Genomic DNA, 26,900 nt, shown 5'->3' on the forward strand with positions numbered 1-26,900 from the left:
TAAAACATCCAGGGGATCCTGGTGGTAAAGATTTACAGCTAATAATAGGTACCTCCAGATTCTCCACTTGTACAAGCACAGCTTCTGGAGAGCCGGTAAGGAGATGGAGGCGGGAGATGGAGTAGCGGCCTTCCATCAGATAACCATGAATTTCTTCACACGCCCGCTTATACAAGCTCCACTGTTCTAGCACCGCCCGCAAACTCACTTTAGTCTGGCCGATCTACACACACACACACACAACACACATGCACAATGAGATATATTTCTTCACATTTACTGATTATTAAAATAGGTCACTTCATTACCTTGCACTATAATCTAAACCCACCATTTGGTCCAAATTGATCCAAGACTGGTTAAGTCCTTTCAAGGTTTCCATAACAACCGATGAGGCTTCTCCTTTCTTGTCCTGGACGAGCACACGTCCTTTTTCCTCCACTTTCTCCAGCTCCTTCTCCTTCTCCTTCAACAATTCCTCCAACTCCTGATGAACATGAACAAATCATTACTATTAAAGTACTATTCTACAAGTGCATTTATTCTGCATGTACTGATAACACAGGTCACTGGAGTTCAGATTCAGAAGATATCTGAAGTTTACCCGACAATCTTTCAGTGCATTCTGAGCTGACGCTACATCCTCTATTCTTGGTTTCCTCTTAGTCTTTTCCTCCTGCATACTAATCCACGTTTTTAGTGCCTGCACTCCATTTTCATATTCCAACCAGCTCTCAAGAAGACCTTCCAACAGCTGGATCTGAAACATATATGATTATCCATATTAGCATACAAAAAAACTATAAAGAAAAATGTAAAAAGCACAAACAATGGTTACAAAGTTAATGGTTACAATTTCTATGAAGGTTGCGCAGACTTTAGAAACACATTATAAATGATAAACATGGCTAAAAATATTTACAAAATGCATAGCACATATTTATTATGCATTGTGAATAGTGTTTATGTTATGTTATAGGTCTGGATTAAAATATTATATATCATTAATGCTTTACTGCCCTGTGTTTGTCGCTATATTGGGGTGTATAAATATCTGTTATAATAAATTATACATTACTATAAGCTACTATTTTACTATATAAGCTACTATATTCAAAATAAGTATAGTTCATGAGTGCAGTAAAACAAATAGCATATTTTTGCAATAACCATATTAATGGCGATATGACTAATGACCATAATTTCATAAACATACTACTGCAACAAAACAAATATTAATGTTTTATTTGATATAAGCGTTGCATATCTTTCAAAAACCTAAAAAAGTATATAGTTACTTACCAAAACCCTGATTTCGTTTAAAATAAAAATAATTTAACAAAAAAAATCTGCACAAAATTAAAGTGCAGCATATTTAAACCATAATAGACTGCTTTCAAGAACATTGCGATATCCTAATATTAAATTATATATATATATATATATATATATATATATATATATATATATATATATATATATATATATATATATATATATATATATTATATTTAAAAAATATAAAACAATTTTTATCATCATATGAAATTTTTGTGGCGATATTATTGTGCATGGTATGATATGGCACACCTCTAGTAGGTAGCTTATTTAGTCATAATGCACTATGCATAATGCAGCTGGGAGTTTCTTGTACTGACATAATAATTTATACAGACAGTTAATGATTAAAACTATAAAATGAATAATGCATTATACACATAATCATAATGCCTTATGAATGAATGACATCACATTTATCACAAAATGTTATAAGTTTAACTAATTATAATCATCATTACACATAAACATGTTACAGTACTCATGTGACACTATGCTATATCCACTCTCTGTAATCAGTTAAGAATGTAAAACCATAACGGTAATGTTCGCTGGACCATGTATAACATCCTTTAATACTCCAGTACATTAGCAGGAAACTGATGTCAGTGCTGACCTTTTCAGTAATGAGCCCCTGCAGTATCTGCCAGCGCCGGTTCATGGCTCCCAACCGTTCAGCAAAGTCCGTCTTATCACTGCGCTTTCCTTCCACATCCTGACTGCTCATCTGAAGCACTGACTGGTTCACAAAATCCACTGTCAACTGCTTACAGGACAAGTCAATCCGAAATCCCTGTAAAGTCCAAACAGATCAAATGAACCGGAAACAGTAGTGATAATATTTATGTCCTCTAAAACCATTTATCATGATTGTTTTATTATAGTATAGAACCAAGGAACATCTCAAATATTATTTTGACTACATTATTCGATTTTTTTGTTAATTACCTTGTATTTTTGGATGTATGTCTGCACCACCTCTGAACCCACAGCCTCCATGATCTTGCTCTGGTCCTCCTGTATGATGTTTTCCATGAGAGAAATCCAGCTCATTAGCTCTGTAATTGCGTGGCGAGATGCTAGCTTCTCCATCTGCAGCTGTAGGGTGTAGAAATAATGAGCACAGTTAGTTCATTTCCAACTAAGAGGGTAATGATATTAATACATTTTTAAGGACATAGGACAAAGGTTTATAAATCCTGTTCACTAGTCTACACTTCACTTCTTCACATTAATTACCACATCACTCTCATTATTAACGTCACTCTGATCAGGTCCTAAAATAGAACCCTGTGGGACTCGATTTAGTTTAAAAAGGTATCTTGCCTCTACATTTTTTTTTACAAAGGCTACTAATTCTTAAATGACTAGCTAAAAATCTAATAACGGTTAACGGTAATATTTTTCACATTATAAGGCACACTTAAAATCCTTTAATTTTCCCCAAAAAGACATCAGTGCGTCTTTTAATCCAGTGCGCCTTATGTAAAATTTTTACCAGTAAGAGGTGGGTATTATCGGCCTGTATCCTGCTCCTAACCCCAGCAAGCACTGCTGGAGTGGTTAGCTGCTAATGCTAGTAAAAAATTGTAAATTTAAGCTTACTGTAAATAAACGAAAGCGCTTTACTCACCCAAATAAACAGTTTTCTGGAGAGAAACCTGTGTAGATTAATATCCAGCGCTTGTTTGACTAAAAGAAAGCCTTTTTTATTACAGTTTTGTTTACTTAGCTTAGCTTTACTTTACTTAGCTACAACCCCCCACCACCACCACCTAGCGGAGAGACCTGCTGAATTATAAATTCCCTATAGTGTCTATAGTGCCTTATAATTCGGTGCACCTTGTGTATGAAAATAGACCAGAAAAATAGACGTTCATTGATAGCGTGCCTTATAATATGGTGCGCCTAATAGTGCAAAAATACGGTACCTAGCTCTGTTGACATTGTATATGCATTGTCCCTTGTACTTACCTGGTGAAGCTTCTCCTGTACGACAGGAATGCGTGTAAGCAGATCAGCCCACTGTGTTTCCACCTGGCCCAAGTGAGATCTGAGGGCTGCTGTGTCCACCCTCTTTAGTCTGAGCAGCTGGTTGCCTCGACTCAGAACAGACGAGCGCAGGGACGATTTGGCATCAACCTCTTTAGAGAATTCCTGAAAAGAGAATGAAATGTGAGTGTATTTAAGAGTACTGTCTATTCTGAGGCCATTATTAGTTAATGATGGGGGAAAAAAATGCATTGTACATTATTCATTATACATATGAACACAGATGAAGTTCTAACGAAGAGACTTCATATGATAAAGCAGGGATTATGTAGGACATACTCCCCCAATATCTATGCAGTGTTAATTCTAGCATTCTTCAACAGGGAGATCTCCAACCGGTACAGATAAATACATGGAAGTCCACGTATTTATGACTTCTGTGGAGCTCCTCACCAGAAAAGCATGGAGGTGGTCTCGGACAGTCTCCAATTCCTGAGGGACAGTAACAGACTGAGTGCTCCAAAACTCAAGTCGGTCTAAAGCTGAAGCCAGCCACTGACCCAGCTCTGCAGAATCACTCTGATAGCTTAAAGAACAAAAGATGAGAGGAAAATAAAGCAAACAATAAAAACACTGAAAGAATGGAATTTGAAATGTGTATTAAACTGAGCCGAGAGATCCGTTGAGATTTCACTAAATAAGAGGAAAGGAAAAACGAGAAGGTAAATGTTGGCTAGACCTGGTCCAGTGTTTGAGGGTGGAGTCCAGGCGATGCAGCTCTTTATTGACTTTGGTGCTGCAGCAGAGCCAGTGCTCTCCCAGCTGAGTGAGCTGGGCCTCCAGCTCTGAGCAACAAACACTGAGCAACAGCTTCTTCCCATCCTCCAAAACCTCATACAGCTGCTGCTGCCGCTCTGCAAGACTGCTCTTCAGACGCTGCAGCACAAAAGCAGAAAAGTAAGAAACAAACAACAAAAAATCCATCATATGTTAACATTAACCCTCAATTGTTTAATTAAAGTGATTTCTTCAACTCTCTGTATACATGCTACCATTTATTCTTTTGAAAAACCATGTCACAATATATATTTTAGCTAAATGTATATTCAATAATAGATTAAATAATAAATTTTTAAATGCAGTATTATAAAAACAAATGAATATAATAATAATAATAATAATAAACAATATAAGTATCAATTTAGAATATTATATATTTACATCATTTTAGAATCACCCTCAACTCTAAAACAATTTATTTGATTAAAATTTCAAATCAAATACACTTTAAATTCCAAAACTATGAATTTAGATTTTTAATACATTACATTAGTGTACCTTGCGTTGTTAGGAACACAGCACTAACATAATAACATGCATGTATCTACAGCGCTGCATTAAAAGTGTAAAACGTCAAAAAAAATGAATAATAAAATAAAAATGTAATCTAATTACGTGTCGATTAGGGGTGGGCGATATGGCTCTAAAATAACATCACGATATTTCTGGGTATTTTTGCGATAACAATATAATTGGCAATATAGGAAAACAGAAATAATTTGTTAATTTCAGGAATATAGTATAATAGTATAACAGTATAACCATAATGTGGCAAAATAAATAATATAGCATAAAATCATATAATGCAGCAAATAATATTGCAGAATATTTAGTGCATGCATATAAACTGCAAACTAAATAATTATACAATAAATACACCTAAAGCTTCACAGTAAATAATAGACTACTTTTAAGACAGAACAGCCCTATTATCACAATATGGATTTTTAATATCATGATATTTCTGTGTCACGATATACTGTATACGATATAATATTGCCCACCCCTAGTGTCGATTTAGTGTATATCCCTTATCTAAAAAAAATATCGCGTGGACAGGTGGAAATGAGATCACAGGTGGCTACTGACCTCAGTTATATATTTATAACTCTTAATTATTGTAGGCTTTTTTAAATTTTAACAGATAACATTTTTAACAGCCTCTGAAATTCTGGAATATCAATGTGTGCTACTCAGACTGTTCCATACCTGGTAAAGTGCAATTCTTTCCGTGAGTCGTTCCTCTGTCTCCTCCACCAGTCCCACACTGGGAATGCTGCTCTCCACTGCCTCCAGTTGTCTGTAAACAGCCTGATAATCTCCCACAAACCTGCTCCATGCCTGAACCACAGCAAACAAAAACATCACTTAACAAACATCAAAGTCATGGAATTAGTCTTATTAGAGCTTTAATACAGAATACATACTACTTATACCACAATTCTAGATAACTAAGTTTGTTACTATCGGACTTTTTTATCCAGACTTATTCATTTCAAATTAATGCACTGACATACTAAACATTGTTTATTTTTACTTCACCTCAAGGATTCCTTCTAGCTCCACTCCTCTCCTGTGGGCCTGTTTGAGCACAGTCTGAGCCTGAGCTACAGTCTGCTCCAAAGCCTGCGCCTCTCTCTGTACCACCACCCCACTGACCTGCCTAAAGAAAGCCTGGGTCAGCACCACATGAGCCTCCAGGCCCTGGAAAAACTCCTGCACACACAAACAAAAACAGCATCACAATTCAGAAACATGACACACTGAAATAAAAGCATAGATAAAATAAAACACATGCATGCATTCTATCTGCACTATATCTTACCTTATGCTTATCCAGGAGTATCTGAACCTCCAGGACTGAACCTACGGTCATCTTCTGATCAGCAGCCATCTTGTCATGGGCTGTGTCAACTAATTCCTGCAGGTCCTGCAGGGCTTTCTCATACTGTGCCTTTAAAACCAGGGTCTGGTTCAGACTGCTGCGCCGCGAGCCTACCATCTCAACCAGCTCCTCATACACATCCTACACAAATACAATAAACTATTACTTAATCAATATAGAGTTATAATAGAAAGAGCGGCAGAGAAAATGAACAGGAGTGGACAAATACTGCACCTGCAGTTTAAGCAGCTCCTGTGTGGAAACAGGGTCTTGCTGCAGTGTTTCTCCTCTACCTCTCATCTCACAAACTCTCTGCTCAAATTCTCTCAGACCGTCTTCAGCTTCTGCCAGAGTCTGTGTGTAGCAGACGCAAAACGTGCAAACAATGTTTAGTGCAGAGAATCTCAAACTTTTAAAGCAATGTACCATCCATAAACAAACCAAAACGTTTGATACCACCTACTGGGGCTACTGTGTGGGCTTTAATTTAAGTTGATTTAGTCAATATAAAGCTGATATTAAAAAAGAACTATAAAAACTGAAATGCATAAAGCAATAAAAATGCATAGGAAAAATATTTGTAGTTTAAGCACAACGATTGTTTTGTTATCAAAAATCGCCTACTAAATGCTCACTGTTTGTTTCAACAAGATCCAAAAAGAGTAGTATCCTATTATCAAGCATATTCACTAAGCATTTCAGCTGAATACTGTAATACAAATCATTTAAACTAGATGTTTCAGAGTTGATGATCATGAGTAAGTCTGGTGCAGCAAGACAGAAAGCAATTCTAACTGATCAACAAGCAATGCAGCAATTTGCATCAGTACAGAGTTTATGTGATTTTAGTGTGGTGAATCCAACCTCCATCTGTTTTGAGGCTGGGCGGTCCACAGCTCCAGACATCTTCTGCAGCAGCTGCTGTTTTGAGTCACTCATAGCAGCAAATAACAACCTCAGTTCAGTCTAAAAAACAGTGGGAACAAAATAGAATTGTATAAAATACATAAATCTAAAACAGTAAACAGTGTGGAAAAGTCACCATGCCACATCCAGTTAAGACAATTAAGACATAACACACACATACCTGGAAAGTGACGTGTTCCTGCACTCTGTCCCGAATACTGTCACATCTCTGATCCAGCAATGAATCCACCAATCTCAGTCTTTCCTCCAACCCATCCAGCACCTCCTCAATCAAGTCATGACCTCCTCCATCTCCTTCTCCACCCCACATGCTCTCAGCATCTCCTCCCATCGCCTCCCGACATTTAGACACCTCCTCACTAACGTTCTTCACCTCCTTATTCAAACACTGCAGGAAATGTGAAGAAAAAAATAAAGCATACGTCGTTGTTATAATCCAACACTGTAATAAATCAGGAATATTAGTAAAAGAAAGTATAATCTTATTTATGCATTTGTGCTGTATAAACTACAAAATATTTAATTTCTTCATCCATATTAATATTATGGATATCTGTGGCAGGTTTAGAGATGGGTGTCTTCTGAAGGATTATATATTTCATTATTTCATTAACATAAATGTTGTGTTTTATTTGCAAAAAGGTATAATAAAATGAGTTTACAAAACAGTAATCTAAAATAAAATGGTTTATGTTTGTAGACATCTCCATTCACAAATCTGCACAGCTACCAGTATTTGAAAAGAACGACAATAAAGCCTGTTGAATCTTAACTTCTAACACTTAAGAAAGTGCTAAACATGTGTTTTGGCTGACTGACAAAATGTTGAATCAATTATGTAAATTTAAATTCTCAGTAAACCATTTCCATGTTCCTATTTGTGGTAATCGAGACTCACCTCTAGATGGCAGAGCTGAATCTCTGAATCGTCAGACAGAAGCATGGGTCCGGACAGCAGTGTGTTTTCTGCACTGTCCAGCCAGACTGAAGCTGAAGAAACAGCCTCATAGAGAGTAGTCTCCAAAGCCTGGCTCTGTTTATTGTTAGCTCCCCCTTCCTGCGAGGAGGATATATAACACACATAGCAGTTCAATGCACCACACTGCGGAACACAGTAGAAACAGAAGCTGGGGTGTTTTTGCAAGATTTCGATTCTAAGCCTTACTGCTAAAAAGACCAGCGTGGTCACATGCACACACTGAAAGGAATATCTTAAGGGGCATAGTTTACATTACATTATTGTAGTGTAGTGATGAAATGAATAAACTAGTAGCACATGCCCTTATCCCAAAGAACATCCTATACAAAAAAATCTAAATGCCTATAGTGGAGTGTATTATGTAAACACACTGGAAGTTGGTATGATGCTAGGATGGCAGATGAAATCCAAGAAAATATCAAATTATTTTGCAATTGCTGTAAAAAAGGCATATTTAGATGTAAAGAGATTTTCCACTTGTGTATAATAATTGTTTTTTGATTTTCTCAGTAAATAATCCAGATATTTTCTTTCAAAAACGAATGCGTGGAATAGGACACTCTCGACTAAATAGTAGCAGTTATGACAGGACATACCAGCAAACTATAAACTATGGCTTCTTTTCTCCATTTCCCTGCCCTTATATTCAAAATGTCTAGAATTAACTAAAAATTCTAATAAAATCAAATAAAATAAAATATGGAAAAAAATAGGTTTAGCTGAAGAGTAAAGAGATATTTATGCATCAGCACCTTGGAAAGTTCCTCCAGTTCTTCACTAAAAGTCTCAAATAGCGTTCTTGGCGAGAGGCCGTCCTGCGTTAATTGCTCTCCTCTGAAAATACCCCCTGGGCTTGACACTCTTGATCGCTGGTAAACCTACAAAAAAGACCATAAAGAGAAGTTTGTCCACAGTGACTTCACCCGAGTTGTCCAGCTATGATGTTGCAGGGCCTCAGTTCAGCAAAGTGTAGTGATTTCCCTACTCAAACACACCTAATTTAACATGACATGTAATTATCGGGTTTGATAACTGTTTAAATATGGAAATCGCCAATGTATAACAGAATTGCACTAGATACTGTATATAAAATGTGTTCCACTGTGAGCCAAATTCAAGCTCTGATTTATGCAGCAGACCTGCTGCTGGATTATTTTAAAAAGATAAATAAAACCGGACCTAACATGAGTCTAAAATTATGGTTTGAGATCATGTGTGTACCAAGCTAAGCTGTTCCTGTTGTATGGTGTTGAGTAAAAGCTGCAGCTTGGCGTTCAGGTCTGTGCTCAGGTTGTCCCACTTCACACTCATGTGGTTCTGTGCGCTCCCACTCTCAGAATGCTCTGTCGAGTCCTGCAGGTCTCCAGCACTGAACAGAGAGGAACAGAGAACCCAAGAAACCAGGAATCACATGAAAATTCCACAGAATAAAATCAGATCAATTTGTTCAGTTTTTTTTTAATTGATAAAATCCAGTGAGGAAACACATGTAAGACCTTTCTCCATTGGGTGTGGTTCTCTGTGACAGAAGCTCCTCCCCTCGGCATGCGACGGACTGCACCAACTTTCTCTGCTCCTCCATCTGGGCCTCCAATTCCTGCACAGTATAGAGCAACTTATAACAGGAGAGACAATCCTAAAAAATAATGTATCTTTGGCACAGACCAAAATACAGTACATACAGCTCTAAAAAAAATTAAGAGACCACTGATTTTGCTATTTATAGGTATATGTTTGAGTAAAATGAACATTGTTGTTTTATTCTATAAACTAAGGACAACATTTCTCCCAAATTAGAAACAAACATATTGGCATTTAGAGCATTTATTTGCGAAAAATGAAAAATGGCTAAAATAACAAAAAGGATGCAGAGATTCCAGATCTCTGATTCCATTTGGTGGAATAACCCTGGTTTTTATTCACAATTTTCATGCATCTTGGCATGTTCTCCTCCACCAGTCTTACACACTGCTTTTGGATAACTTTCTATCACTCCTGGTGCAAAAATTCAAGCAGTTCAGCTTGGTTTGATGGCTTGTAATCATCCATCTTCCTCTTGATTATATTCCAGACATTTTCAATTTGGTAAAATCAAAGAAACTCATATTTTTAAGTGGTCTTATATATTTTTTTCCAGAGTTGTATATAAAGGCTGTAGTGATTCAATGTCTTTATTCCTGTATTACTGTATCATTATATGCATTTTAGTGTTTTGTCCTCCACTATAAGTAGAGGACATATATATTTCCTCTTACCCTCTGCCTCTGCACAGTGTCCTGGTGCTGCTGGCTGCGGGTAGAGCGGGCCTGACTGAGCCAGTCCATCACACTGGGGCTCTGGGAGAGCGATGAGTCCGGCTCACTGTCCTCCTGCTCCAGCAATGAACCCTAAGTTAACATGAAGAAACATCAATAAGTGTACAATGATTTAAAACACATAAACTCTTGGGTTTGTGAGAGTGAGGAGATATTATTAAGAATTTCGCAAACTTAAGCTGTCACTCATTTAAAAAACAGGTGAGCAACGGGTTAGTCACAGGTCCCTGGACAACCCATGGCATAGATGAGAGCAGCACAGGAGGTTAATTTGCCAGACTATAATGACCCGCTCCTTTTTTTGGGTAAGAGCAGCCCCTTTAATTTGATGGTAAATGCACATTATGAGATTTAATTTAATAGAATAAAATAAGGATACTCTATTGATTTTTAGCAATTAGAGTCCAAAAATCCTACAACCAGTCATGGATACAAGTAAGACTGTTCATTACTAATTAGTGATCAACATCGCTATATATAAAAAAATAATAATAATTTAATTAAATTAATGAAAAACTGGTGAACGACCATCCCAAATTATTTCAATTCATGAAGATTTGACTTCATGTAGTTTTATCAAGACAGCATTAATGCAACATTTAAACACCCTCGGAATACATTCTGCAGTACTTTGTAATTAAGAGCGCTAAAGCTTTTTGTAATTGTTAAAAAACTGTTTGAAAAAAATATGTTGTTGGGACTCTGGCCAGGTTTGTTTTCATCCGAATGGAAGTTTGGTTATTCAGATGACAGAGACAGAAAATAAAATAACACAAATGAATCTCTAGTACTAAAAATAAATGGAATCATGGAATTCAGTGCTACCGGTAGTTTTACACTAAGTGCCTCCAGGCCAGTTACGTCAGCCTACAGCAGCTCAGAGCAAAACAACGGCCAAAACAGTCTGAGTCATCACTACAGCACCTGCGCCGCATTTCAAAACCCCAAAGGAAAATATTCTAGCTTTGGGGAACAGCCTCATACTGCGCAGAGCGCTCCGATTCAGAAGAGGTCAGCCCACAATTCAGTTACAACAGTAACATACAGCTCTGCCTGCATTTCTTTTTGTTTTCCCTCACAAAGACCTCATTGATGGGGCAAAAAAGGGTTTCAGTGTTTTGCAGATCCAATTAGGCAATGCAGCACAACTGTCCAAAAAGACAGCTGTGTATAAACAATGAAATGGGTGCTGTGGTCATGCACTGTGGATTTCTCATTAGGACACCAGATGAAAGAAAGAATACAAATATCTCAGTTCATCAAAAATGACAAATTTGGTGTTGAAAAAGCTGCTGATTTATATATAAGCTAATATTAATTATAATTAAGAAAATGAGCTGAGTTATGTTCTAATGGAAAAATAAACATGGACAGAAATCCTCATCCTCTATGCTCACCTGTATGTGTGTGTGCTTGTCCTGCAGGATGCGCTGCAGCTCCAGCAGGCTGGATTTGAGGCCGTGCAGTTTGAGGGTGAGCTGTTCGGCGTCTCCCCGCATGCCGACTTTCCCTTCCAGCAGCAGACTCTCGCTGTGCACCGACAGCTCAGACAGACACAGCACCTTCTGCTCGATCTCCATCAGCATGTTCTACAGATGGAGAGGAGAGGAGACACGCAGACGGTTTAAACATCAAACTGATTCCGGTACGCTGCCATATGTCCTGGGTTTGTCAATGAGTGCATACTTTGCATCGAAACAAGATTCACTTGCAACATTTTTAAAGGTGCAAATTTAAATTCTCTCTCAGAATTGAACAGGCTGATTTTGTTACTGTGTTTAAGACTAATATATGCTCTGGCTGGTTGTCCTGTGTTGTATCTTAGAGCAGTCCAGGCTAAAACACCCCTTATAACTAGTGCTGGACGATATGGCCAAAATTTATATTGGGATATATTCCTTAATTTATTCCTAATCGATATAAATACTTTAAAGGTCTCCGAAAAACAGCTAAGTATCCCTGCAATGGAAATCTGTATCTACTACTGTCTGAAATTTTGATTTAAGTCTTTGAAGAAGTCTTTCACAAAAAACTATATAATACTCTGTAATATAATAATCTGTCCGTAACATAATACATATCGATATACCATTGAAATTTCTTATCGCGATATCGAATTATTATCCACTGTTCTGATTGCTCTAAATTGTCTTGAAAGGTTAGAGCTAAACTGTTGTAGGTTTAATAGGTGGGTCTATATATAAATGCACTGGGATTTGACATAACAAAAAAAATGAATTTGATACAGTTTTTGCAGCCCAACTGCCATATATGGACTGTACATATTAAACCCTGTTGTATCAAACTTTTCATTAATAAAAACAAAGAGAAATTATGTGCTCTTTAACAGATTAAGATTAACTAAGTAACAAACAGTGATCAAAGCATGATACCTTCCAACAGTAATAGACTGATAGGAGATAGGAGTGTGTTTTTTAGTCTTACAGATCTACTGATCTTCGGGCTGCATGCGTGCAAGCAAAACTGGCACATGTGAACAACATTAAGCTGGACAGGAGACATATGTGAGGTGGGTAGTGGTAATCTGCTTAAGCTGGTGGGAGCTGGTGGTGCTGTCACACAAAATAAAGTGGAAGACAACACAACCAGCAACATACTGTCTACGATTTCCAAAGTCTCCTAGACATGAAAAGTCTCTAAAAGGAGCCAATTTGGTTTAGTCGAAAAATGGTTAGGACATTTTTATGTTACAGATTTTCTTTAATGTAAGGGATTGTGTTCTTAATCAAATTAAATAAATTCTAATTTATTTATACAGCACTTTTCAGAACTGATGTCACAAAGCAGGTTTACAGAAATGTGATCACATCAGGCAAAACATTAAACATAAAAATACATAATACAGAACATCAAGTGACCCCCAGTGAGCGCACAGGCAAAGAAAAACTCCCTCAGAGCTGGAGGAGGAAGAAACCTTAGAACAAACCAAGGCTCCAATGTAAGGAATTGTGTTCTTAACTACTAACACTTATTGCCAAATGAATTTCCACAATAAATATGTTATCACATGTTTACCCCTAGAATAGACAGTATATATCATAGTACTACAGTTATATCACAGGCTAGATATATATACACACACATATATGGACTTCGACCACTCTGTTTTTCCCACAGAGTGACACTTTCATTCAGGGTCAAGGGTCATGGTCTACCCTGCTCCTCTCTAATCTCAACACAAAAGAATGCACTTCCCCCAGTAACCCTGTAAATGTGTATGTGAGGGTGTATCCCAGGAAAATAACCGCAGGGTGTCCAAACCTGAGGCCTACCAGTCAAAGTATACAAATCCAGATGATGAATCAGGTTTATTAAATCTAGTTATACAGAGTGTAAAACAATGCATAAAAGAGCTTGAATAAACATCTTATACATTACTGTCCTTCAGTTTTGATGCTTTTTTCACACTAAAGAGTCTTACTTAAGCAATAATACACAAGGGGAAGTGCTATAATGTGTAATATTGGTACTGCTGTGCTGCTTTGTTGAAAGATTTTGAGTTAAATAGGATGAGAAATACCATCTGTTTGGTTATAAACACTACACAAGTTAATACATGGAGATCTTTGGTTACAGAACATTACCGACTGATAATGGCACTCATAGAACACCTCTCAGCCAATCACATTGCATTGCAGGGTCTGAACTAATGGTGGTATAATATAGAATGACAGCTATAAGCATTTTGGCTAATGCAGCTGTTTCTCAGAATCACTATAATCACCTAACCCTACAATTGAATGCCTGTGAGCTACAGCATGCATGCATGTGAATACGTTTGTAAGCATTTCAGAGATTCCTAAATCTTGCAACATCTGTTTCGAAAAGCAGGTGTTAAAGGTCAACTTAGCGCAAAGATGACCTTTTGCAATAGATCTTCTAACAACAGGTACAAAAAAGCTACAGTGGAATGTCCACTCAGCAGGCAACTGCTGAGGCAAATGCATATTAAAGGTGAATGCATATTAAAATGTCTGACACTGATCTCGTTAGAACTTTCCTTTAAGAGAAGACTTATGTGATAGCCCTGTCCTAACTGCCCGGTCACACAGCTACACAGCAACAGGAGGTATAGAAGAAAGAAGATCAGGACCAGCTAGTTCCTAAACAGGTTCTTCCCCCAGGCCATCAGGCTGCTGAACATCCAGTAGCAATGTATTGGTCCACAATCTATTACAACAGGTCTCGTCTGTCCTGTCTCACTACATACGATATCTTCCACCCATACAAACTCACTCTGCCTTTCAATTTCTCTTCACTTCACTTCACTTAGTCCCACTAGTCCCACTGCACTCACCAAGACTTTCTACCCACCAGTGATGGTATAGTTACTTTGAAAAAGTAATCCGATTACTGATTACTCCTTTAAAAAGTAACTTAGTTACTTTATGGATTACTTGATTTTAAAAGTAACTAAGTTACTTTACAAGTTACTTTATTAGTTACTTTCAGCAGCTGCAGACACCACCTCCCGCCGCCTTAACATAAACATTGTAACCAGTTTTGCCAATACTCCCTTTATTGGAAATTGCATTTTTAACAGCAGCAATGTATCTCTATTAAGTTGAACTATTTCCTAAAAAAATACGTTTTTTTTAATAAAAATAAAAAAATTAACTTAGCATAAATATATTTTTTTTATAAAAAATAAAATATGGTCTTTCTTGATTTTACTAAACATAAATACTTGTTTTTATAAAAAAAATATAAAATAAAGAAAGTCTTTCTTGACCTGACATATTTAACACTGTAAAACTGAACATTGAACTTGTTCTCTGCTGGGCAGCAGGGAGTGGTTTTATAAAACAGAACCGTGTATACGGTCTAGACCAGGGATCACATATTTGCAGACTGCAGTCCGGACCCAGATGTTGTCCAATACGGACCCATACCGGACCCAACTACTGAGAAGGATTTAATTCTGACAGTGTTCATTTAAAGCACCAGAACTTTTCTTGTCTTTACGGTATGTGCGCTCTGCGCCACAGTGAACTTCCAATCACGTGTGGTGTAAAATCTTTAATGCTCTCCTCTGCCAATCAAATTTGTGGCAGACCGCTGCCCTGGCTAGTGAATTGGGACGCGGCCGCAAAAAAAAACGCCTTTATAAAGAGATGGGGAGCCCGAGAACTGGCGAAAAACGAAAACGGGCGGAAACTAAAGACACGCCGAGCGCGAGAGAGAGAGAGAGACAGGGGAGAAAGCGAGACGCGTGTGATTGGGGAAGAGTGGAGGAGGAATGGGTAAGGGAGCGGTGTGTGTGTGTGTGTGTGTGTGTGTGGAGAGAGAGAGAGAGAGTAACGCACAGTGACTTAAAAAAGTAACTTAAATCTGATTACTGGACTGGAAATAGTAACGCGTTAGATTACTCGTTACTGAAAAAAAGGGTCAGATTAGAGTAACGCGTTATCACTGCTACCCACACACCTGGATTCACATCTTATTCGATAACAGTAATGTAACCTCTGTATAGTCAGTATAGTTTGTATATTAATATAAAAAGTTTACTTTTAGTGTACTGCACACTGTGTTTATCTGAATGTAAACTGTCATTACTTAAGATAACACAATTATGTTTTATACTAGTCATACAAATAGCTTTCCATCTGAAAAATGGCAACTTTATGGGAAAAGTTTTTTAAACTTTCAATAGAAGCCACTGAAAAAGATTTATTACAAAAAAGTGTCACATAACTAGTGATCAGTTCTTCTTGAACTATTGAAAAATGTATATAGATTAAAATGATGCCAAAAATGTATGTATACAGTTGTGGTCAAAAGTTTACATACACTTGTAAAAAAACATAATGTTATGGCTGTCTTGAGTTTTCAATAAGTTCTACAACTCTTATTTTTCTGTGATAGAGTGATCGGAACACATACATGTTTGTCACAAAAAACAGTCATAAAATTTGGTTCTTTCATAAATTTATTATGGGTCTGCTGAAAATGTCACCAAATCTGCTGGGTCAAAAATATACATACAGCAACAAAATTTGTCAATTTTGGTGATGTAGCGAGTTGTGTCAATCAAATTAGCTTCATGTCATGGCCTCTTCACTTCTTGTAAGTGATTCTGATTGACTACAGCTGTTGACTTCTCATGAGCCCATTTAAATAGGGCTCATTTGACCCAGTGATTAGACTCAGCTACAAAAGCTACAATGGGAAAGTCAAAGGAACTCAGTGTGGATCTGAAAAAGCGAATTATTGACTTGAACAAGTCAGGGAAGTCACTTGGAGCCATTTCAAAGCAGCTACAGGTCCCAAGAGCAACTGTGCAGACAATTATACGCAAGTATAAAGTGCATGGAACAGTTGTGTCACTGCCACGATCAGGAAGAAAACGCAAGCTATCACATGCTGCCGAGAGGAGATTGGTCAGGATGGTCAAGAGTCAACCAAGAATCACCAAGAAGCAGGTCTGCAAGGATTTGGAAGCTGATGGAACACAGGTGTCAGTCTCCACAGTCAAGCGTGTTTTACATCGCCATGGACTGAGAGGCTGCCGTGCAAGAAAGAAGCCCTTGCTCCAGAAAAGGCACCTTAAGACTCGGCTGAAGTTTGCTGCTGATCACATGGACAAAGATAAAACCTTCTGGAGGAAAGTTCTCTGGTCAGACGAAACAAAAATTGAGCCGTTTGGCCACAACACCCAGCAATATGTTTGGAGGAGAAAAGGTGAGGCCTTTAATCCCAGGAACACCATGCCTACTGTCAAGCATGGTGGTGGTAGTATTATGCTCTGGGGATGTTTTGCTGCCAGTGGAACTGGTTCTTTGCAGAAAGTAAATGGGATAATGAAGAAGGAGGATTACCTCCAAATTCTGCAGGAAAACTTAAAACCATCAGCCCGAAGGTTGGGTCTTGGGCGCAGTTGGGTGTTCCAACAAGACAATGACCCAAAACACACATCAAAAGTGGTAAAGGAATGGCTAAACCAGGCTAGAATTAAGGTTTTAGAATGGCCTTCCCAAAGTCCTGACTTAAACCCCATTGAGAACATGTGGACAGTGCTAAAGAAACGGGTTCATGCAAGAAAACCATCACATTTAGCTGAACTGCACCAATTCTGTCAAGAAGAGTGGTCAAACATTCGACCTGAAGCTTGCCAGGAGCTTGTGGATGGCTACCAAAAGCGCCTAGTTGCCGTGAAAATGGCCAAGGGACATGTAACCAAATACTAATGTTGCTGTATGTATATTTTTGACCCAGCAGATTTGGTGACATTTTCAGCAGACCCATAATAAATTTATGAAAGAACCAAATTTTATGACTGTTTTTTGTGACAAACATGTATGTGTTCCGATCACTCTATCACAGAAAAATAAGAGTTGTAGAACTTATTGAAAACTCAAGACAGCCATAACATTATGTTTTTTTACAAGTGTATGTAAACTTTTGACCACAACTGTATATATATATAGTGACAATCACAGAGTATATCAGCGGTATGGTGCTTGCTAATGTTCAGTGGTGTTTACCTGACAGTCAATGAGCTGTTCCTCCATGTCCATATCCTCTGCATTTGGCTGTAGTGCAGAGGTAAGTGAGGCCCGAGTGCTCAGCAGCCAATGGTCGAGCTCCTCTGCTTCACTGTGGTAACGCTGCAGGGCCTGTTCCTGTCTCTGTTCTTCTAGCTGCTCACTCAGACGCTCCTGTAGAGAGAACAGATACCCCACTACATTACTACCTTTCTTACAACGTAACATTTAACTCAGAATAATGTCTTATATGGTTCAAATCTTACAGAGTGTCTTAGAATTGCTTCAGAATCTGGAGCCATGAATACCGGTAACTCTTCCTAACTACAGTAGGAGAGCTCTTTGTTAGACACGTGGCTGCAAAAGTATGCCCATTCAATTTAACAGGGTATCTCTGGAATTTCTGTGGCTATGTCTGTGTGTGTGAGAGAGAGACTGGTCTGCTTTTAGTAATTAGTGGTTTATAATGACTGCAAACAGGAATAGAAACAGACTGTTACAGATTATAAGAGGTAGAGAAGAAAATCTTTATAGGTCTCTGATTTTGTAACATGATTAATACAACAATTTGAAAGAGACTGAATAAATACAGTTTATATAAAATACTCAGACAAAGAAATAATTCACCAAAAAAGTAATAAAATTAACACATTTTATTATTTATTCCATATGCATTCAATATGCGGTGCTAAAATTGTTAACGAACATTAAAACAATGTCATCCCAAAAAAGATTTTTCAACCCACTTAAAACACATTCAGATCTTCATTTATAACACACAGACAAATCAATCTGTTTTAGGACAAGATATGACCTACTTCAGTCTATAAAAAGACTCACAGAGATCAATGGAACATTAGGAACTATGTAGGTTTTGAATATAATTTTTGAAGCATGTTTTTGGAAGAAAATTAAAATAATTTTTAAAGAGATCAAATTAATGACAGCCTACAGTATTTAAAAGCAATGTTAGTCTAAAACAGGGGTCACCAACGTGGTGCCCGCGGGCACCAGGTAGCCCGCAAGGACCTTATGAGTAGCCCGCAGGCCTGGTCTAAAAATAGCATTTTTGTTGCTATTCTTTTTTTTTTTAAATCACAGTTGCATTGGTGTAATTTTAGATTATATTAGATTAATATTAGCTTAGAGATAGCCTATAGTTTATATATTATTATACAATATAATGTAATATAATATGTAATATTGTCATTAATTATTAATAATAACATATAATTAAAGGTAAATTGAGAACATTTGCAATTTCATGAGTGTGTATCAAACTGGTAGCCCTTCGCATTAATTGGTACCCAAGAAGTAGCTCTCAGGTTCAATAAGGTTGGTGACCCCTGGTCTAAAATATCCCATTATAAACCGAAGAAGCATATTAAAACACATTTTCTTCTTATCATCACATTTTTCAATTTAGCCTACGGTCATGCAAATGTCTGCATATTTACAAAACAAATAATTCAATGTTGTATCTTACCTCCAGCAGCTGACGTTTGCCAGAGGCTTTCATTCGGATGGTGGCCATGCGTTCCCCCAGTACTGTGAGAGTGGAGTGCAGGGCCAGCTGGTCTCCCACGTCCTGCTCTGGACTCTCTTCATCCCGCTGCAGCTCTTCAGAGAAGCAGGCCTGCAGAGCACTGATCTCATCCTGCAGCATCAGGATCTCGTCCATCAGGGCCTGAAATACCAGCCACAAAACACACTCAACAGAGAGCAAGTCGAGAGTGACAGTGTGGTTTATATCAATTATATAAAAAATGCAAGAGCTGTAATTTATCATTTTAATGATCTACAGTATCAATATGTCAGAACAAAAAAGATATCTTATACATCTTTTTAAAACTATATTTTTTATAGTAAAGAACTGAATTATTTTTTTTTACTAAACAATGATAATTGATGCATTTAAGCTATGAAGCTATTTCTAATTTAAACTGTTGCTAATGTGATTGTTTTGTTGTTTTAAACTGCTATAAGGCAGCAGTTATTGTTCTTATGATTTTTTTTATCACATCATTTGGGGAGCAAAAGAAGAATGTTCTGATCCATTTATTTATTTTGTTCTATATGGGTAATAATTGGAGATGATAACAGAAGTGGAGCCAGAAGAAAAAAAAACACTATTGTTCACAAATAAAACTGTGAGTGATTCTTTGACAATTTCCTTAAAGCATCCTTACCCAGTAAACCACTTTTTGAAGTAATAAAACTAAATTTCACTTAATTTCACTTAATCACTTTTTAACCAATGAATTTCCATGATTTTTTCATGACTTTTCCCTGCCTTCAGGGCAAATTTTCATGACCATACCATTTTTAAAACATCAGTGCAGACATGGACAATAAAACCAAAAATCTACTAAAACTTTAATTAAAATTGATTATAGTAGGCCTAAAATGATTCTGACACACAATATTTAATAATAAAATGTGTGTGAGATCCTGAGAGTTCCATTGTGTAGAGCTAAATTACTAAATTACTGAAATAACCCTGAGCTGATGTATTTGTTAGCTCAATTTTATTCAATTTGTAATTTTATTTGTTGATAAATGGAAACACCAAATTTGTAATTTGTAGACCAAATTTCCATTACTTTTCCAAAACTTTGGAGTATTAATATTTTTCAAAACTTCCAGAATCCAGACCTGGGAATTGCTATTTTCAAATTCCATGACTTTTCCGGGTTTTACATGACCGTACAAACCCTGCTGGTATATTTTTGTGTCACATTCTTTTTTTAAAATTGCTTTTTTTCAATTCACAATGCTTATAATCGTTGTTAGTCAGATATAATGTTGAAGGATATGTCTGATTGAGAGCGGGGGCAGTAACTGAAGTAACTGCAAATTTTTTTGCTTTTAGGAAAATCTACAGGACACAATCTGCTCAGGACGGCAGGATGAAGTGCATGTGTTGCCTAAGGACAGGTTTTACTGGTACATGATTAAGACTGTGCATCTTAATGTGTATCTTATCCCATCCGCTCTCTCTGTCTCTCTTACCTGGTGAGCCGCCATCTGGCTCTCGGGGCTCTTGCCAGGTTCTAAGCCCTCGTTGAGCGAGGTCTCGATAGACTCCATCTTGGTGGAGACGGACTGGAGGGCCTCTTGGTAGTGCTGCTGTCTCTCCAGAGCCTCGTACAGACTCTTCTGCTTTTCACTGATCTGCGCGGAGACACAGTGAGAGAGCAGTAAATAAAAGAACAAATGTGAGCTGCTTAAAAGTGGCACGGAAAAAAGGAACAGTAAATATTTACCACATTCTTCAGAGTTTCCCATGAGCGCTGCAAGTCGTCCAGGTTAGCTGAGGCACTGGACTCCATGGAGGGATCATAAAGCTCCTGTAAAGGAGCCCTGCTTAATAGGGCTCTTCCAGGAACCTAAAGAATATACAATTTATATAAGAATTAGCAATGCTATGCATGATTATTGTGAGTGCATGTAAGGAGTTGAAGAACATGGTGAATCTAAGTGCTGTGTTTCTTAATGGCTTGTTGATGTAGGCATGTGCATGCATGCCAGGTGCTTACGTGTATCAACTGACTTGTTCAGCTAAAGGCCTGTTACTGGACACCACTCAGTACAAGAAAGTACAGTAACAATATTAGTTGCTGAAATTTTACTCCTACAATCTTCTGTGAAACAGATTTTAGTTATGTGGCAATCTTACATCATCAGATATGAACTGCATTTTTTTAGTCCTTTTGTTGGGAGGCCTTTATGGATCATGGTAAAAACCATCAGCATGCACCTTTTAAACTGGGTTTTTATGTGGGTTTACAAACATTACCTTGCTTTAGGCACCATTCTCTTTTGATGTTGAGCTTTCCATTCTGTTCTCTACCAGTAAAATTCTGTCTGTGCCACTGGCTGCAAACAAGCCCTAAGCATGATGGACCCACCCCCATGCTTAACAGTTAGAAAGAGACACTGATAGACACCAATACAGAAAATTCATCAGTAAAGGCCATATTTGTGCAGAAGCTGCTGCACAGTAAAATAGTGCACCACCACTCCATAGTCTGCTAAATCTCTCTAAAGGCATTTTGCAGTCAAACAAGAGCTTTAATTTTCCTTTCATAGCAATCCCACCGGTAGTTTATGGCCTTCCAGAGATCAACTACATCAACTTCCACCAATTCTGTTAACTGGCTTTTCTTGATCACATTATAAATTAAGGAAACAGCTACCTGAAAATGCTTTGCTATCTTCTTATGGTCTTACTGCTTCGTGTGCATAAATTATGATGCACAACTGCTGATAGTTGGGTCATTATTTGAGAAGTCAAAGTATGTATAAAGTTTTTTCCATTTTCATCAGTGAACCTTTCTCAATGATAACTGTGAACGAGGCATATCTATAACAAGCTAATTAAGTTGTCTAAAAGCTGAAATATCTTGGGATGCAGACAAAACTATCCATAGTCCTTTACATCCTTTTGATGCTTTTCTGAAACTGCACAAAACAAAAATATTGCACTGTTCTTGCTTAAAATACTGAAATAATGTTTAATCAATAAGAAAACATTAAAAATCAAGTAAAAAAATCACAGAGAAGAGCACATCATACTGTCCAACCCTACATATTTGGATGCATCCTGCTCTAGATCCTGGCCTTGATTCTTTCACAGCAGGATGATCCTGCATGGCTGTGCATCGGACTGTGTAGCCCGAATAGACTTTTCACCAGTTTAATCCTCTCTCAGTAACAGTAACACCAAGCATGTGTCTGTCTTGCACTCACGCACATCTTCACAGCTCACTTTCTCTCACTTTTTCTGAGCAGTTTTCTACTGCTGTTTTGTTATTTAAGCCCTTCCAACAAATAATCACATGAAAACCATTTCTCCCTTTTTAGAGAAATCATTTATTGTCTTCTCTATTTTCTTAATGTTATTTTAAGTATCTTCCTAAAAAATGGTCTAAATAAGCAACATTTAGATTTTAATTAGGAGGAGAAATACTTGATATATATATATATATATATATATATATATATATATATATATATATATATATATATATGGAGATATACAGCTCTGGAGAAATTAAGAAACCACTTAAAATTATGGGTTTTTGATTTTACCAAATTGAAAACCTCTGGAAATATAATCAAGAAGAAGATGGATGATCACAAGCCATGAAACCAAGCTGAACTGCTTGAATTTTTGCACCAGGAGTGGCATAAAGTTATCCAAAAGCAGTGTGTAAGAATGGTGGAGGAGAACATGCCAAGATGAATGAAAACTGTGATTAAAAACCAGGGTTATCCCACCAAATTTTGATTTCTGTACTCTTAAAACTTCATGAATATGAACTTGTTTTCTTTGAATTATTTGAGGTCTGAAAGTTCTGCATCTTTTTTTGTTATTTCAGCCATTTCTCATTTTCTGCAAATAAATGCTTTAAACAATAGGGTTATTTGGAATCTGGGAGAAATGTTGCCTGTAGTTTATAGAATAAAACAACAATGTTTATTTTACTCAAACATATAAATAGCATATAGTCTCTTACTTTTTTCCAGAGTTAATATATGATTGTTCATGGATATGCATTATTTGCGGATCTGGTGCCAAACAGCAGAGGACATGATCCCCTTTTTGTGCTACTGGCTTGCTAAAAAAATGCTCAGACGTGCATCTCTGTAAAAGCTACTTTGTAGAAAATTCTGTTGTAAAAATGCACAATGCAAATAAATCTGAACTGAAATGAACTGAATTAATACACACAGCCACAGTCAGCAGTGAGGGCAGCTGCCATGTGCACAAACGACATTGGTCTCGGTAAAGCTATTCCACTTGAGCAGTTATTCATTATTCCACAAACCCTGCGAGACTGTGTGTGCGTATGTGTATGCTCCCGACATCCTGACATAATTAGCTCTCTCTACCTCACTCTGTGCCTCCCTTTGCAGTCTATCTTTATCCCTTCATATTCCACTATCCCTCCGAGTCTTTCGCCTAGCTTCACTCAGCCATGTAGAAATCAGTGGCACACATTTGCTTCCTTGAGGATGACACCTGGAAATGAGTGAACAGCTATAATGAAAAAACAGTTGTAAAGTGGGGAAGAAATGGGGAAGAAATGGTTGTTTGCTTGGAGCAGTCAGAAGCGGCAGGAGGTCAATTATTTGGAATGAAAGCTTTAGCATAGCTGGGGTGTCTAAAATCTACTGAAAGATAATTAGCTGAAGCTTGGTTGAAATATAATTAGCTGGTGATTGGGAGAGAATAGCAAATGCAGCGAGGAGAAAGCAGAGTGCACTGTACTGTATGTGTTAAAGCAATAGTTTAGTGAAAAATCACAATGTAAACTGAATTTGTAATGGACTTTTCTTCATTACAAATATGCTGACCAACTTATCATGAAACACCTCTGGTCTCTGAAGTCACATTCTTAGATTTTGTACTAGAAGTATGAGGCTAATGTAATTAAAAACTAGTGAAAGTGTTGACCACACATCATAACACTCACCTCAAACTGGAATGTGTTGTTAAGAAATCTTAAACACACTTCCTCATGTGGTTTTCGATACTCTAATAACAGTGTTGAATAGAAATAAACAAAAGTAGGGTATATAGCCAATAGCCAGGTTCAGTACTCACCCTGAAGCCTGAATGGGGGTTTGCAAATTGCTAACTCTATTTTCACTTGTTTACTTTTTTTTTTGGATCAACATGGTTAATGATTAATTCAGGATTTTAGGGGACAGGGTGGGTATTGTTTTTCGACAGAATACTAGAAAATATCATTTGATTGTGGATGTGTTAAACTGAAATCTTGTTAAGAAATTACTACTACTATAATAATGCATCATGAATACAGGACTTATACGAAGTGTTACCAATATAACAAAATAGCATTTCAGAGAAGTAGTTCCTTATTATTTCTGTTACTGTTATAAATTGTAAAACTGTAGAGAAAGAAATTGTAAATCATTTTCATGCTGTCCGAACTTTACCATCTGAATCTGATGTCTGCAGATGTTTATTCTGAAACATACTCCATAACACAGGTCGATTTTTGTAAAGGCATGCTATATTCCTGCCACAATATCAAACAGAACACCCTCCATGGATATTTAATCTCTGCAGCTCAACTGCTACCTTTTTTAGGACCATAAATATATACAGCTCTGGAAAAAATGTTGGGTTTCTTTGATTTTACCAAATATAAAACCTCTGGAATATAATCAAGAGGAAGATGGATGATCACAAGCCATCAAACCAAATGGAACTGCTGGGATTTTTGCACCAGAACTGGCATACAGTTATACAAAAGCAGTGTGTAAGACTGGTGGGGGAGAACATGCTAGGATGCATGAAAACTATGATAAAAAACATGGTTATTCCACCAAATATTGATTTCTGAACTTTTTAAAACTTTTTGAATATAAACTTGTTTTCTTTGCATTATTTGAGGTCTGAAAGCTCTGCATCTTTTATGTTATTTCAGCCATTTCTCATTTTGTACAAGTAAATGCTCTAAATTACAATATTTTGATTTGGAATTTGGGAGAAATGTTATTTTACTCAAACATATATCTATGAATAGCAAAATCAGAGAAACTGATTTAGAAACTGAAGTGGTCTCTTCTTTTTTTCCAGAGCTGTATATTTGATATGTTATATATGGTATAACAAGCTGATGTTGCCACAGTAAAGCCACCACAGTTAATCCTACTGCTCACAGGCTGTTACCTGGATTAGCCTCACAGCTTCAGTGCAAAGCTAAAGAAGCAAACTTCAGACACAAAATACAACTGATCCATCACAGATGAGGTATGGGATAGTATGAACCTGTCAAAATGTGATTTTCCAATATACTATAAGATTAAAGGACATCAGTGGAGGATAAGGGTGCATAAGTGAAGCGAGCAGCAGAGCAGGAGGTACCTGGTTAAGGGATGCGTCAGCATTAGGCCCAGGGGAAGGGGAGCGGCAGGCCGGAGGAGAGGATACCTCACTGTTGGTGCCCTCTTCACCAGACTCTTCCGTTACCGGGGAGAGCAGGGTATGACAGCGGCCCGCAGTCATCTAGCCATCCCACACAGAACACAAAAAAAGGTCAGGGAGGAGGAGCAGAAAGAGAGAACATAAAAAGTAACAGTAGTGAGAGAATCCTAAGGGAAGAAAAAAGGGGGAAAAGCGTGAAGAAAGCAGGCAGTAAAAGAGGAGGGGAAGATTTGTGAATTAGGAGGGAAACAATATGATTCGTAAATCCTTCTAGTATCCAAATCCATCTGACAGGAAGTGGTGAATCTAAGAGAGAGGCTGAATAAGATGGCACTGGGAGGCGGGAGTAGTGGAGTGCACTGCAGTGCTGTACAGCAGGACCAGCCACATTTGTTTAGAGCAGAGAGGACATGACTAAGCTCTTTACAGGCGCTGCATCACTCGAAAGAAATGGATCTGACTGACCAACAAGAGCCTTAACCCCTTAATCACCAGGATTAACAGTCAGGTATTAATCTAAAGACATTATTCTATTCAAGATTATTTCATCATAATAAATGCTTTAATAATGGTAATATGACTGTTAAAGACATATTTAGTACTAAATCACAATTTAGTAGATATTATTTACAGTTTTCATCACTGAGTGATACTGTTACAGAGAGTATAACATGAAATGGCAAATTTGTTTCTCAGAAGTTAATAGATAGTTTTCTGAGGTTTTTTTTATGTTGTTCATATCACTACTAAAATTATATTGTATTATACAAAAAAGTAAGATATATAATATAATATAGTATAATAATTTCAGTCATATTTTCCAGACCTAATGTCGACTAAGGTAAAATACTGGTATATTATATTAATAGATTACTTTGCCTGCCATAAACTGGTCATAAAAATGTTTTAGTCCAAAATCTAAGGCCATAACTTAAAACAATGTCACACTGTATTCAAATTCATTTCCTATTGTTGTGTACTCTTACAAAGGTTTCACAACCTTTGGACATTGGTTACAATCGATCCCCATAGTTAACAATTCTGACTATGACAGCATTTTGTATCCAACACTCTAAATGAATTAGTGCACATCCTAATTACCTAATTTAACCAGAACTGTTTAAGAAATTAATTGAATTCCGTCCTCTTTAAGGGA

General features: G+C 37.2%; 1 protein-coding gene across 8 annotated transcripts in view; it reads right to left on the minus strand.

Annotated features, from left to right (window-relative positions):
* The window catches only part of syne1a (spectrin repeat containing, nuclear envelope 1a), a 243,527-nt gene that overhangs the window by 31,101 nt on the left and 185,526 nt on the right, over window positions 1–26,900 (minus strand). For 6 of the 8 annotated variants that reach the window (XM_022663102.2, XM_022663114.2, XM_022663094.2 and 3 more), the window contains 25 exons: window positions 25,685–25,825; window positions 21,048–21,170; window positions 20,794–20,955; window positions 19,268–19,468; window positions 17,782–17,955; window positions 11,674–11,865; window positions 10,217–10,348; window positions 9,458–9,558; window positions 9,183–9,330; window positions 8,714–8,839; window positions 7,881–8,039; window positions 7,143–7,370; window positions 6,920–7,021; window positions 6,290–6,409; window positions 5,996–6,196; window positions 5,713–5,886; window positions 5,380–5,511; window positions 4,070–4,266; window positions 3,784–3,916; window positions 3,313–3,495; window positions 2,287–2,436; window positions 1,955–2,131; window positions 605–760; window positions 332–487; window positions 53–223 (listed from right to left, as the gene is read on the minus strand). In XM_022663102.2, the coding sequence (XP_022518823.2) occupies window positions 53–223; window positions 332–487; window positions 605–760; window positions 1,955–2,131; window positions 2,287–2,436; window positions 3,313–3,495; window positions 3,784–3,916; window positions 4,070–4,266; window positions 5,380–5,511; window positions 5,713–5,886; window positions 5,996–6,196; window positions 6,290–6,409; window positions 6,920–7,021; window positions 7,143–7,370; window positions 7,881–8,039; window positions 8,714–8,839; window positions 9,183–9,330; window positions 9,458–9,558; window positions 10,217–10,348; window positions 11,674–11,865; window positions 17,782–17,955; window positions 19,268–19,468; window positions 20,794–20,955; window positions 21,048–21,170; window positions 25,685–25,825 (3,939 nt within the window). The remainder of the gene's footprint in view (window positions 1–52; window positions 224–331; window positions 488–604; window positions 761–1,954; window positions 2,132–2,286; window positions 2,437–3,312; window positions 3,496–3,783; window positions 3,917–4,069; window positions 4,267–5,379; window positions 5,512–5,712; window positions 5,887–5,995; window positions 6,197–6,289; window positions 6,410–6,919; window positions 7,022–7,142; window positions 7,371–7,880; window positions 8,040–8,713; window positions 8,840–9,182; window positions 9,331–9,457; window positions 9,559–10,216; window positions 10,349–11,673; window positions 11,866–17,781; window positions 17,956–19,267; window positions 19,469–20,793; window positions 20,956–21,047; window positions 21,171–25,684; window positions 25,826–26,900) is intronic. The other 2 variants (XM_022663113.2, XM_022663116.2) reach the window with 2 other exon arrangements.

This window comes from Astyanax mexicanus, chromosome 1 (assembly GCF_023375975.1).
Source record: "Astyanax mexicanus isolate ESR-SI-001 chromosome 1, AstMex3_surface, whole genome shotgun sequence".
NCBI classification, from domain to species: domain Eukaryota; kingdom Metazoa; phylum Chordata; class Actinopteri; order Characiformes; family Acestrorhamphidae; genus Astyanax; species Astyanax mexicanus.